This window comes from Colius striatus, chromosome 23 (genome assembly GCF_028858725.1).
Source record: "Colius striatus isolate bColStr4 chromosome 23, bColStr4.1.hap1, whole genome shotgun sequence".
Taxonomy (NCBI): domain Eukaryota; kingdom Metazoa; phylum Chordata; class Aves; order Coliiformes; family Coliidae; genus Colius; species Colius striatus.
The window spans coordinates 6,260,123-6,273,635 of NC_084781.1; the positions used below are offsets into that span (position 1 = coordinate 6,260,123).

Here is a 13,513-nt window from a genome sequence, read left to right on the forward strand (position 1 = left end):
CGGCGCGCGTTGCCATGGCGACACGTCAGCGCGTTCCGGCCGAACCGAAGCGAACCGGCCCCGGCCCCGGCCCCGGCCCCGGCCCCGGCCCCGGCTCGCCCCGCGCCGGGCCGCTGCCCGCGGACAGCGCCCAGCCCTGCCGGGACGCGCCGCGCGGGCGGGCCCGGCCGCGGCCACAAGCGCTTCCGCCGGCGGGCGGGCTTTCCGGGGCGGGGAGGCGGCGGCGGGCGCGGGCAGGGCTGCGGCGATGGCTGCCGCCTGGCCCTGGCTGCTGCTGTGGCTGGGGGCGGCCGCCCTGCGCGCCCTCCCGGCCCCGCCGCGCATCCGCCTGCCGCTGCGCAGCGGCGCCGCCCCGCCGCCCGGGCCCCGGGCGCGCCGGGCTCCCGACGAGGCCGAGCGGGGCGGCAGCTTCGTGGAGATGATCGACAACCTGCGCGGCAAGTCCGGGCAGGGCTACTACGTGGAGATGACGGTGGGCAGCCCTCCGCAGAAGGTGAGGGAGCCGCGGGGGCGGCGGGGCGGCGGCGGGGAGGACTCCGCCGTGGGGAAGCAAGGCGCTGCCCGGCTCGGGCGTCCTGCCCGGGCCTCCCTCGCCGTTGCCGTGGCGCTCGGGCTGCAGGCGCCGGCCGCAGGTGGCTGCCGCTAGCGCGGTGCCCGTGCCCGGCAGCAGCCCGGCCTGTCTCCCTCGCTCGCCCGCGGGCACCCGCCGGGCGGGAGCTGGCGCGGCGTGTGGGCGGCGAGGATGTGGCATCGGGCTGTGGCATCGCACGGCCGCGTGCCTGCCGGGTGCCGGCACGTGGAGGCACAAGGGGAGCGCGCACCCGCCTGGCACCTTCCTCCCAGCACGACACCAGCTCTCGGCTCCGTGTGCCGCCCCCTGGCCTGCAGCTTCTGCAGGGCTTGCGTTCAGTTCAGGGGGGTGTCATGGCAGGGGAGCAGAGGCAGAGTGGGGAGGCTCTGTGCTGGGAAAGGCACGAGCTGGCACCTCTGTGAGCTCTGCTCCTGCACCATTTGTTGGTGTCCTTTGCATTCTGGGAGCTGCGCTGCCCACCCCATTTGCACAGCCCCATCCACCTGTGTGCCAGGGACAGGATGGGCGCCCCTGACCATGCTCTGTGCTGGGCATCCAGCACAGCTCTGCAGATGTGGCAGGGGCAGCAACGCAAGCGAGACACAGCGTGCGGGGGGTAATGCCAGCACTGCAGAAATCGGCTCTCCCAGAGTGGTTTCGTGTCGTCCCTGCACAGCTGGGATTTATTCTCTGCTCTGACAGGATGCGTTTAGGGGAAAAGGAAGGAGATTATTCCTGAAATCCAGTTTCACACAGGGTTTCATGGTGTGCCTGTGCCCTGCCACGTGTCGCAGCCGCCGGTCATTTCCCCATGAACCACCTGTTTCCCGGCTCCCGCGGCGTCTCTGTGCCTCTCACCCCTTTTGGGCAGCACCCTCCAGCCGCGGGCTCCTGCCAAACGGCACCGTGGTGCCTGTGTGTGTACTGGAGCAAAATCCCTCCGGGCGTCGGGATGGCATCGAGAGCGGGCTGTGCACACGCAGGGCAGCGGCAGGGGGTCTGCCTCTGGGGGTGCGTGTATTCCTCAGCCCAGGCTCCTTGCTCCTCCCTGCTGTTCCAGCTCCCTCCTCTCTTTCCCACTGCTGGCAGGGGAGTTTCTTTATTCTGCTGTGCTTTAATTTTGGTTGTGAGCCGTGCTGCCAAGTCACTGCTGGCAGTTAATTGCTCTCGTGCTGCGTGTCCCTGAGCGTGTTGGTTACGCCATGTGCTCACGCCGGGAGCCCTGGGACCAGCTGATTCATAAATGCACCGGGAAGGGGGCGGGAGCTGAGCCTCCGGTGTCAGTGCCTCGGGAGAGATGGCGAAGGCTGGGTGCCTCTGTGAGGGGCTGAGGCTGGTGCCCTGGGACTGAGCTGCCCAGAGGGTCTGTCGCTGCCAGGGAGCAGCGGCCCCAGCACACGCGTCCTGGCCTCGTTGCTTCACGGCTCATGTCCTGGCCTGCATCAGCGGCTGGGCTGAGTGTCAAAGCGGGACAGCCCGGGCTGCAGGCTCTAGGGGAAAGCTGGGTGCTGAGGAGTATGCTGAACAGGCCTGAGGCTCTTGGTGGGGATGCTGGAGGAATGTTCATGCCACTATGATCTTTATTCACTCGTGCCTCAAAATGTCCCCTGGGCAAGCAGGCAGCCTGAGGCTGAGGGAGATGCATGCCCCAGCCCTGCATGGCCACGGCAGGGTGGCTGGTGCCCACAGGCAGCGTACTGCGCTGCTCCTGTGATTAGCACAAGCGCATTAGCCTCCCTCCTCTGCCCTCTGACCCTGCGGATTAAGGGCTGAAGCCCTGGCGTGGTGCTGCTGGGGTGGTGCTGCCAAGCAGCCCCCAGCATGGGGGTCAGAGCTCACCCCACACGGGCATGACCCCACGGAGCCGTGGTCCCACCCCACTGAGCCCCTTGCAGGGCAGAGGGGCCACAGGCAGGATCAGCAGGGGCAGGAGGCAGCCAGCCTCACTGCCAGCCCCGCTGCAGGGACGTGTGCCAAGCCCAGCCCAGCCTGGGAGCCGGTAATCCGCGGCAGAGGCAGAGCGAGCCCCGAGCAGAGCTCGCCATATGGACGGCCGATTAGCAGGCCCGGCACTCTGCAGGGGCCCACGAGCCACCAGCCCTTCCCACCGGCTTTGGGAGCTAAGTGTAGGGCTCCTGGCAATGGGAGCTCGAGCACCCTGTGCTGCCGCTGCTCCCTCTGTGCCACGACACGCCAGGGCCTTGCCAAATCCTGCCTGTGTGCCCTGGGTTCGGCGGGGAGAGAGTTAAGTTTCTGCAGGCCGTGCTGCATGACGTCAGGCGTGGGGCTGAGCTGCTGGTAGTGAGGGCACTGCCCGCCTTCCCTGTCCCCTGGCTGCCCTCACAGCTCCTTGTTCTCTGGGCTCTTCTGTTCAGTTGTCCTTATGTCAGCCCACAGAGCTCCACAGCTCCCTCTGGATTCTCCTCCCGTCCTGCTGAGCTTGGGGGTGATGAGGAACTGTGTGGTTTGCTTATGGTCAGCCAGGGCTGGACTGCTCTGTGGCTTTGGGGTCCGAGGCCGGGCTGTGCTGAGTGCTCACGCTCTGTGCGTGATGCTGGACGATGTCTGTTCTCTGTGCATCATGCTGCACGCTCCTGCCCCACCACTGTTCTCTCACGCAGCATCCCTGAGCTGTCCCTGGGCACGGCAGAGGAGGGACCCTGCTCAGCCTGCAGCTCTGTGCTGCTGCACAGCTCCCTCCTCCCTCCCGGGCGCATTGCCCGCTGTGCCAGGTGTGGGGATGAGGAAAAGGTGTCCCCTGGCTCCTGCTGCAGCCTGAGCCTCCCTCTGTCCCTTCCTTCTGCAGCTGAACATCCTGGTGGACACGGGCAGCAGCAACTTCGCAGTGGGAGCCGCGCCTCACCCCTTCCTCCGCAGATACTACCAGCGGCAGCTGTGAGTACGCAGGGGGGACGTAGAGGGCACATCCCCGCTCCAGCTGCCCCCTCGTGCCCCGCGCCCCTCTCACTCAGACCCTCGGTGCTGTTGCAGGTCCAGCACCTACCGCGACCTGCGGAAGGGCGTGTACGTGCCCTACACCCAGGGCAAGTGGGAAGGGGAACTGGGCACCGACCTGGTCACCATCCCCCATGGCCCCAACGTCACCGTCAGAGCCAACATCGCCGCCATCACTGAGTCGGACAAGTTCTTCATCAACGGCTCCAACTGGGAAGGGATCCTGGGGCTGGCGTACGCCGAGATCGCCCGGGTGAGTCCCGGCTCACCGCCGATGACTCTGCTGGCAGCCGCGGGCACCCATCCCAGCGGGGCTCAGCTCACCTCTCACCCTCCGGCCGCTACACCCCCTGTAGCCGTGCTGACGGCTGCAGGCCCTGCTCCCCAGCACGCAGGGGCACGGTGGGCATAGCCGGGGAGCTGTTCTGGGCACGGAGGGATGGCGCTGACGCTTCCTGCCTCTGCTTTCTGTCCCCACCAGCCCGACGACAGCCTGGAGCCCTTCTTTGACTCCTTGGTGAAGCAGACTCGAGTGCCCAACATCTTCTCCCTCCAGCTTTGCGGGGCAGGCTTCTCGCCCAACGAGACGGAGGCGCTGGCGTCGGTGGGAGGCAGCATGGTGGGTGCTCTGAGGGCTGCCGGGGGACGCGCGCGGCCGGGGCCGGCAGCACCCCGCGGCAGCGCCTGTGTGCCCGCTGCAGATCATCGGCGGCATCGACCGCTCGCTGTACGTGGGTGACATCTGGTACACGCCCATCCGGAAGGAGTGGTACTACGAGGTCATCATCGTCCGGCTGGAGGTCAACGGGCAGGACCTCAACATGGACTGCAAAGAGGTGAGGGGGCCGGGGGGCACCCGCCCGGAGGGGAGTCCGCCTCCGCTCCGACGGGGAGCGGGAGGGGAGGAGAGTGAGGCCTTGCACCCAGGTCACTCCTCCTCTGCCCACAGTACAACTATGACAAGAGCATCGTGGACAGCGGGACCACCAACCTCCGGCTGCCGAAGAAGGTGTTTGAGGCTGCGGTGAAGTCCATCAAAACGGCTTCTTCGGTGAGTGAGGCCCCGCCGTGGGCACGTCCCCGGGGCCGGTGCGGGGTGACACAGCAGCCAGTCACCATCCTGAGCCTGTGCTGCCTGCCCAGCACAGCCCCACTCGCCCCCCTCACCGCCCCTTCCCTCCGGCAGACAGAGAAGTTCCCAGACGGCTTCTGGCTGGGGGAGCAGCTGGTTTGCTGGCAGGTCGGCACCACCCCCTGGCACATCTTCCCGGTCCTGTCCCTCTACCTGATGGGGGAGGCCACCAACCAGTCCTTCCGGATCACCATCCTGCCCCAGGTGAGCCTCAGCTGGGCCGGGCCGATCCCGAGGGCCGGGCAGGACCGCGCTGGGGGAGCACGGCCCCTCCGGCCCCGTGCCGACGGCACCTCTCCTCCTGCAGCAATACCTGCGGCCCGTGGAGGACGTGGCCACCTCTCAGGACGACTGCTACAAGTTCGCCATCTCCCAGTCCTCCACTGGCACCGTGATGGGTGCTGTTATCATGGAGGGCTTCTACGTGGTCTTTGACCGTGCCCGCAAGCGCATCGGCTTCGCCGTCAGCGCCTGCCACGGTGAGGGCCGGCTCGGGAGGGATGGAGGGGACGGGGACGTGTGGTGGCACCACAGCTGCCAGAGCCCTGCCTTGTCCCCGCAGTGCATGATGAGTTTCGGACGGCGGCGGTGGAGGGGCCCTACCTGCACTCCAACATGGAGGACTGCGGCTACAACATCCCGCAGACGGACGAGTCCACGCTGATGACCATCGCCTACGTCATGGCGGCCATCTGCGCCCTCTTCATGCTGCCCCTCTGCCTCATGGTGTTCCAGTGGCGCTGCTTCCGCTGCCTGCGCCGCGACCACGACGACTTTGCCGACGACATATCCTTGCTGAAGTGACGGCGGAGCACGGGGGCCGCGGGGGAGGCGCCGGGGCAGGGAGAGGTAGGTCCTTTCTCCAGGGGCTGGAACGTGGCGGCGGAGCGGCAGCACGGGGAGCTCAGCGCCTTGGCACGGGCCGGGCTGGCCACGGGGCACTCGGTGCCCTTGGCGGCTGCAGGAGCCCTGTTGGGCCTGGGCTGGCTGGGTCCTACCGTAAGAGCGTGGTGGCAGCGGAGGGGGGCGGGAGCGCAGTGACCGCAGCCCAGGGGCTTTGGGCAGCCTCTCTGCTCCAGCCCCAGGCCAAGCTGTCCCAGGCTCTCCTGCCCAGCCCCGCCAGGCTCCACAGAGCCAGGCTGCCCGTCCCCATCCCTGCACAGCTGCCCTTCTCGCCCCAGCCCAGGAGGGAAGCCATGTCTTCCCTGCCTGTCCTAGCTCACAGCTCCAGAGCCTCCCAGCCCCAGCCTTTCCAGAGATGGCCATGCAGGACCAGCCTGGGGCTGCCTATCCATTCTTCTCCCCCTCCCATTTCCCCTGTCCTCCCACATTGCCCAGCTGCCACCAGCCCCACGACTCCCTGTGTGCACCCTGCCCAGCCAGCACAGGCAGGAGGAAGCACACATCCTCTCCCCACTCCTCTTTCACTCCCCACATCCCCTTTAGGGCTGGAAAGGGCCTCCGCTCCCTTCCAGCACCAGCAGCCCCTGCCACGGCAAAGCCAGTGGCTGCCGCCCTCCTGCCCCGGGAAAGCGGCAAAACCCCATGTGGCAGCGGGGAGGGAAGGAGAGCTGTGTGCCAGGAGAGCATGAAGCACCCAGCCCCGGTGCCAGCCACTCCCCAGCCCCGGGTGCTCCCCAGCCCCGCCACCCCTCCGAAAGCCATAGGGGAGCCGGCGCCGGGCTCGCCGGCCCCCGCTGCAGCCCCTGCCTCTGCATGGGCGCAGCCTGAGCCCCCCCAAGGCAGCAGCTCGGGGGCCTGAAGCATCCTCTCTTTTTTAAAGACATGGTTGTATTTGTTTCAGGTGGGTTTGTGTTTTGCAAGGCCAGTGAGGGTGCGGCGGTGCAGCTGCACAGCCGCAGAGCGTGCAGAGAGCGGGGCCCGTGCCACGGCCGCGCCGCAGCTCCGCCTGCCTCTGGCTTGAATTCTAGCGCCGAAAGCCACTCTGAACCCAACGGTAGGGGGGTTGGGCCGGGTTTGTTCTCGTTTTTTGGGGGGATTTTAAATAGTTTTAGCCCCCTGCTCAGGCCTGGGGCCCTGGGCACAACCGAGGCTGTCAGCAGCACGCACGGGCGGCGGCAGTACCGGGGGCTGCCAGGGGAGGGCAGCACCGCAGCAGGGGCCAGGCCCCAAGGACACCCAGCGCAGGAGGCACTTTTGTCCTCATCCTGTTCCTACAGCAAAGGGAGGATTGTCCGCTACGCCAGGACCACCCTCCCCTTCTCCCCACCGCCGCAGCTCGCCCAGCCCCAGGGACAGGGGCCTGCCTCTGCCCCACCGTGCCCCCTCCCCGGGGCAGACGCCCTGGAGCTTGCAGGCAGCTGCTGATGCTCCATTCCCCGGCTCCTCTGCCGCCAGCTCGGACGGGAATGTGCTCGTTTTGAACTGCTCAAGTTTGCTAATGAGAAGGTAACGAACGTTCCCCGCGGCGTCGGGGCGAGCAGGCGGCGCCTTGCCGGAGGCACACACAGGGCTGCGGCCACCGCCACAGGTAACGCTCCTCAGCCCCAGCCTGCACCGAGAGCTCCTCTGAGAAAGCAGCGAGGGGGCCGGAGGAGGAAGGGCACACAGGGCAGGAGAGGAGAGGCAGCCCGAGCCCTGGCACCACCACAACAGCCCCTCAAGCTCCCTCCGCTCGCCAGCGGCAGCCGGCCCCGTGCCTGGCTCCAGAGCCCACGCAGGCCTGCTGGCCGTGCCCCCGCCCGCCCCTGAGCCCCCAGCCCAGAGCCTGTTGTGGCCTTAAGGCACGCCAGCAGCGCGTGCGTGTGCGGAGCAAGCTTGGGTTGTGTCCCGCGGCACCGGCGCCCCGGCCACGCCAAACCTGTGCCACAGACTGCAAAGAAGAGAGGAAAAGAATTCTATGGAGTAAGTACAAGATTTTAAGCGGTGCTGAGCACCTCGTCACCCCATGGAAACCCACAGAGGACGGGCTGGTGCGTGAGCCCGGGCCTCAGGAGAGGGGAAGGCAGGAGCTGCGCCAGGCTGGTTCTCCCGCGGCTGTCGCTGGCGCCTCCAGTACTCTGTAACCCACTGTCTGTGTCAGAACGATGAATGTCAACACGGTAAATTATTATTACATTAAAAAAAGACCACAACAAACGCTGCTCCTCCTCCTCCACACCCCGGTGAGCGCCGAGAGGGGCAGGCTGGGCGAGGGGCCTGAGGCAGCCAGGCGCTCCCAGCCCAAGGAGCCGCTGGAAGGAGCCACGCGGGGAGAGGGAGAGAGGCAGGGCGAAGGCAGCCAGCCCCCAAAATAAGGAGCAGCAGCAAATGGCTGCATAATATACACACTTTATTTATGAACTCGTATGTATACAGACTTTCTATACACACATTACCTATAGAATAAAAATGTACATGTGTATACATGGTCGTATAAATATAGAACTGTAGAAATCTTCCAACTGATCCTGTCTATTCACAGCAGCTCCTCCCAGGGCAGCATTTTGCTCCTGCAGCTGTCACTTGAGGCTCGGGCAAAAGGGGCACGTGTCGTTCGTGTTGGTTTGTGCCCAGAATTTGATGCACTGGAAGAGAGAACGAGTCAAGAGCTGCTGGTGTGACCCAAAGGCACGGTGAGTGTTCTGGAACGGTGCTGCCCGGGATCTAACCCTCACGGCAACAGGCTCAGGGGCAGGAATAAGAACAGCCTCTTCCCAAAGCCACCAGCAGCCCAGCTCACAGCACGGCACTGGGGGCTGCCAGGATGTAGAGAAGCTGTGGACCCTTCTCCTGAGGCCCCCAGCACTCTGTGTGCTCCTGAGGCACAGCAAAGCACTCACCTCCTTGTGCAGCACATGCGAGCAGGCCATGGGGTGAAGGTCACTGGGCTGCACGAGCTTCTGGCACATCAGACACAGCTTACAGGCAGCCGGGCTCTGGGAGGAGCAGCGAGGGAGCAGAGACAGGCACTGATGTCAGCTTGGATCCTCTGTCCCCCATTCCAGCTGTGGCCAGGGGCCTCGGTGTGCCGACTCCCGCCTCTGCCCGCCACCATTCCAGGCTGCTGGAGCCCTGACACCTCTCTCATGACCCTTCCCATCTTCCCCACGGCAAAGCCCAAAGGACCTGCACCCCTGGCTCTTTGCTTCTACCTCCCCAGCCCGAGGAGCCGCGTGAGGACAGAGGTCCAGCTTCCCTGGCACATCCTTTCAGCCACCTCCCCGAAGGGTTCCCTCCCTGTGCTTCCCCAGGGGAGAGCCCCGAAGGCTTACGTGGGCCGCCGTCGCGGGGTAAGCCACCTGGCCCGGGGGCAGGAACATGGGCGTGCTGATCTGCGGCAGCGGGGCAGAGAACATGGGCGCGCGGATCCGGCCCAGCGGCTGCAGCGAGGAGCCCGGAGGGAGAGGACAGCCGTGTTACACCACGGGGCTCCAGCCCCTGGGGCAGGAAGCACAGCACAGGGGACGCACAGCCCCAGCTCTGCGCCAGCCCTGCCTGGCCAAGCGCAGCGGCTGCCGTGTCTGCTCAGGCTGCCCCACCGGCAGCCCCCCGGCCCCGGCGCTGTCCCACCTGAGCCCCAGCCGCTGCCCGCTCCTGCTGCTCCGCCAGCTTGGCCGCCACCAGCTGCTTCAGCTCCTCCATGGTCAGCCCCGCCATGGTCCTCCGAGCCGTCTTGATCTGCTGCAGTATGTTGGTGAGCTGGGCCCTGTGCGGACAGCAGCCTGCTGAGAGCTCCCAGCCCCCGCCAGCCAGCCCCACACCAGGGTCCTACTGTTAGAAGCCCCCCAGCACCACCCTCCAGAGGAAGCCCCTCACCCCAGCCTGTGTCCTGGCCACAGCTCACCTCTGGCATGCAGGGCTCCGCTCTCCAGGAAAGCCCAGGCCGGACACTTACTTGTTGCACTGTGGAAACCGAGCCAACAGCTTGTCCAGCAGCTTCTCCAGCTTGTCAGCCGGCTGCGGCCTGTGGAACTCCGGCGTGACGGTGACTCCCCCCAGGCCGGGCGGTGGGGGGATGGAGGCGGCGGGAGCCAGGTGGGGGCCGTGGGTGCCCATGAGCGAGGCCACGACGGGGCTGCTCCTGCCCTGGGAGGCGGGCAGCGGCGGGGAGGGCTGGTTGGGCCTGGAGATGGCGGGGTTCAGGAGAGGGAAGGAGAGCGCCCGGGGATCGGCGCTTGGCATGACCATGGGCACGGGGACGGGTCCGATGGGGAACGGCAGCCGGGGAGTAAGGGATGGGTTGGGCTGGAATGCCGTCAGCATGAAATCTGTCTGAGGAAGAGAAAGAGGGGGAGAGGAAAAGGCTGGTTAGAAATAAGCAGAGGTGAGTGCCTTCCACCCGAGCCCACAAGAGATGACTGAGCCGTGGGCCCCGGCTGCTCTACCCCGCACAGGGTCCTCTGCCCCAGGGAAGCCCAGACGGGCTGGGAGCAAGGGCAGGACTCCAAAGAAGCCCATCCTTGCAGCCTCCTGCCACAGGCAGAGTGGCCCCATGGCCACCCCCAGCAGCAACAGCCTGTGGCTGCTGGGCTGCTGGGCACTCACTTCCGAGGGTGGAGGTGGCAGCGTCGGGGTTGGGATCTGCGGGAGGCTGCTCAGTTTGGTTCCGTTTCTCACCATCTGAATGTGGTCGTTGAACTGATCCTGGCAGAGAGGAAAGAAGGGAGGCATTCAAAGCTTCTGCCTGAGGAAGCTTGGGGCACAGGGTTCCTCGAGCAGGCAGCCTCAGCAGGGCCGTGAGCCCCCATAGCTGGCTTCCCCCTGAGGAGGGCTGGCACTGAGCGTGCAGAGCAGCCCTCACGTGAAGAGCCATCCCCCAAGAACTCACTCGGACGCTTTCCTTGGTCATTCGTATCCTGTTGAGCCTCATCTCCCATTCCTGCTTTGGCCTCATGGTCTCCAGCGTGGGCGGTGCAGACCTGCAGGGTCACAGCAGCAGGGAATGAGCACATCCCTTCAGTGTGGGACATGCCCCATCGCACACTACGCTGACTTACTTGAGGTAGGTGAGGTGCAGCTCGGCTTCTTTTTCTGCCTCTTCTAGTTTTAAGACCAGCAGCTCCTTTCGGCTCTCCAGGGACAGGATCTGGTGGAGAGGCCTCACATGAGGAGCAGGTTTTGCACTCCCAGTTTCCTCTACCAGGCTGCCATCTCCTCGCTAAGCCCCACTGGGCACCCCGTTCACTATGCCTGGTACTTGCTTATCCCCCAGAGGGGGACTCAGCCTGATCCCTGCTGCTCATTTCACATTGTCATTCATTACGACCCAGGATCTCACAAAGATGCCCTTGGACAGTTGCTCAGCAGGTGAAGAGTTGCCCACTCACCTCTGCTTTCCAGGCCCGCTCTGTCTCTTCAAGAATGTTCCTGTTGATTTCGTTGTGCTGGTTCTTCAGCTTGTCCAGCTCCATCTCCCACAGCTGCCTGCAGACAGAAACGGCCCCAGTCGGCTCCGGCACAGGCATGGTGTGCAACAGGAAGCTGGTGACCCCCAGCCCTGCCGTGCTCCTGTTCTGCAGGGGTGGCACCGAGGGAGACTGACAGCTTGCAGAGCTTCCCTGGGCTGCACAAGTCTCCGTGCCACAGGCAAGCTGCTCTCGAGCACACCAGCAACCGGCACACCAACACGCCAGAGGGCATTGCCCACGGCAAAACCCACTCTGACCCCGGGCAGGGGGCACAGGAGATGGCCCTTCAATCCTGCCACGGTCCTCCCCACCCCCTGAAAGCGGAGGGGCAGAACATTAATGCATTACTGCAGTGCCAGGTCAGAGCCTTACTTCTCGTCAGACTGCTCTGCAATCAGGGAAGCAATCTTGTTTTCCTTCTCCTCCTGCTCCTTCAGCAATCTGCAGCAGAGGATGAGGGCAGAGGGAGTGAGCTGCTGGAAAGGTGTGACTGCCCCACGTCTGAACAGCATGCTGGCACAGCCCGTGCCCACCACAACCACACGCCTTGCTGGGACACCAGCGAGCAAGTGCTGGCATCCTGCAGAGCAAAGGTCCCGCTGCCCAGAGCCCATGGCACAGAGCCGGCCGGCACCATGCCCACAGCCTGTGCCTCACGCCAAAGCCGCTTCATCCATCGGGGGCCCCCAGCACAACCACCATCAGTGCAGTGAGAGGTGCAGTGGCTCCAGGAGAGTGCAAATATACCAGCGAAGGAATGGTCAGACCTCCACAAACACCCTGCGTCAGGCCCCTTGCCCCATCCAGCCAAGTTCTGTGCACGGAGCCCACAGCTGCCCACCCCAACGGGCCCTTTGGAGGAGAGCAGCCTGGAAAGACAGCTCCCTGCTCACAAACTGTTTAAAGGGATTCTCTTTTGCTTCACCAGGTACATGTCAGGCTTAGGCAATACCTTTCCTTTCCCCTCGCAAGAAATGACTCTTTTCCCTCCTCATACCTTCTGCCTTTCTCACAGAGTTTCTCGATTTCAGCTTTCAGGTCCTGCTCCTTCTGCAAGAATTCTTTCTTTTCTTTCTCCATCTTCTTCTTTGTCTCCTCCCGCTTGATGGTGACATCCTGGATTGCCTTCAGGATTTCCTAGGGGAAGGCACCGTGCCAGTAAAGTGCAAAGTCCCCCAGAAACTGTCTGGGGTTTAAATCTGCTACTGTTTCAGATTAACCGAAGAGAGGCCATGAGGTCAAACACATCATCAACATCTTTTTTTCTGATGGAAGCAGACAAGAGCTGCAGGGGTCATCACAAGGAAACCCAGGAGCCTGACAGTGTGCACACTGCAGGGGCCAGTCCTGACTGCTGTGAGAGTCACATGCCAGGGAAACCGCCACGCGCCTGCTCCTGCCACGCAGTGCCAAAGCCGCCCGCCCCGACCGCACCAAGGCAGGACAGCGGCAATACCTGGTGGTTCTTCATCTCTTCCTCCCTCCGCTGCTGGAGCTGCTTAAGCTGCACCTGCAGCTGGTTCTCCACTTGCCTCTGTTTGTCCAGCACCTCCTGGTAACGCTCCTTCAGCAAAGCCCTCTCGGACATCATCTTGTCCTGAAGCAGAGAGTGAAACATCAGGGGGAGAGAAGGCTGTGGGAGCCCAGACACAGGCGCGACAGCGCAGAACAGCCTCGCAGGTGCCACTGCCAACAACCCCCGGTGAATGGCCTCCACTTCCCCAGCCTGGGCTCTCTGGATGGGAAGGATGGAGGGAGGCCCTGCCTGCAGCTGCTCGTCCTCCATGACAGGGGACAGCTCCAGGACTGCAACGCTGGTATTGAACGTGCCGACAGAGCAGCACCGTGGCTCCTCTGCCCCACGAGGGACCCGATACCCACCAAGTTCTTCTCGATGTCCTGATCCGTGTTCACATCCATATCGTCCGTCTTGAAGTCAGTCTGCGGCGGGAGACGGCAGCTGTCAGACCTCCCCGGCTCTGCAGCCGCACCGCTCCCGGCCCCGGCCCCGGCACCCACCTGCACCGCGATGTTCTGCGAGGGCCTGCCCGGGGCCGCCTCCCCGTCCGCCTCCTCCGGCGCCCCGCCGCTCTGCTCTCCGGCCTCCACGCCGCCGGGCCCGGGCTGCCCCTCGCCCGGGGCCTGGCCGGGGGCGGCGGCGGCGGGCTCCCCCTCTCCGGGGCCGGGACTGGGGCCGCGGCCGGCGATCGCCGCCTCGCTGCAGCCGTCCGGTGCCGAGAGGCCGCTCCCGCTGCGCGAAACAAACAGGCCGCTGTCTCAGCTCGGCCCGCCCGCGGCCCCGCGGCCCCGCGCCGCCGGGCCTACCTACCTGCCGGGCGGCGCGGCGGGGCCGGGCTCGCAGAGGCGCGGCGGGGCCGGGGCGGCGGCGGGGCCCTCGGCCTGCGCCTGCTCCAGCGCCATCGCGGCGGCGGGGCCCGCGCCCGGCGCGGCGGGGCGGCCCGAGCGGGGCCGAGCGGAGCCGATCGGGGCCGAACGGGGCCGAGC

The 13,513-nt window shown here is 65.5% G+C and overlaps 2 protein-coding genes across 3 annotated transcripts; one reads left to right on the forward strand and one right to left on the reverse strand.

Moving 5' to 3' along the window:
• Window positions 1-236: 236 nt before the first annotated feature.
• On the forward strand, window positions 237-8,057 carry BACE1 (beta-secretase 1). Of its 2 annotated transcripts, XM_062013943.1 has the most exons (10): window positions 237-493; window positions 3,378-3,466; window positions 3,563-3,779; window positions 4,008-4,145; window positions 4,228-4,362; window positions 4,476-4,577; window positions 4,713-4,862; window positions 4,966-5,137; window positions 5,221-5,507; window positions 6,839-8,057. In XM_062013943.1, exons 1-9 carry the CDS (start codon window positions 248-250, stop codon window positions 5,460-5,462), a joined length of 1,491 nt encoding a protein of 496 aa, XP_061869927.1. In that variant the 5' UTR covers window positions 237-247; the 3' UTR covers window positions 5,463-5,507; window positions 6,839-8,057. The 2 variants fall into 2 exon arrangements, with proteins under 2 accessions (XP_061869927.1, XP_061869926.1); XM_062013942.1 differs by having other exon boundaries at window positions 5,221-8,057.
• On the reverse strand, window positions 7,930-13,429 carry RNF214 (ring finger protein 214). Its single transcript, XM_062013915.1, has 15 exons — window positions 13,385-13,429; window positions 13,028-13,285; window positions 12,890-12,949; window positions 12,465-12,605; window positions 12,006-12,145; window positions 11,381-11,449; window positions 10,928-11,024; window positions 10,598-10,686; window positions 10,429-10,519; window positions 10,146-10,244; window positions 9,496-9,872; window positions 9,171-9,306; window positions 8,873-8,980; window positions 8,441-8,536; window positions 7,930-8,185 (listed from the first exon to the last, which is right to left on the reverse strand). The coding sequence occupies exons 1-15, from the start codon at window positions 13,427-13,429 to the stop codon at window positions 8,120-8,122; spliced, it is 1,872 nt and encodes a 623-aa protein (XP_061869899.1). The 3' UTR covers window positions 7,930-8,119.
• Between the last annotated feature and the right edge of the window lie 84 nt (window positions 13,430-13,513).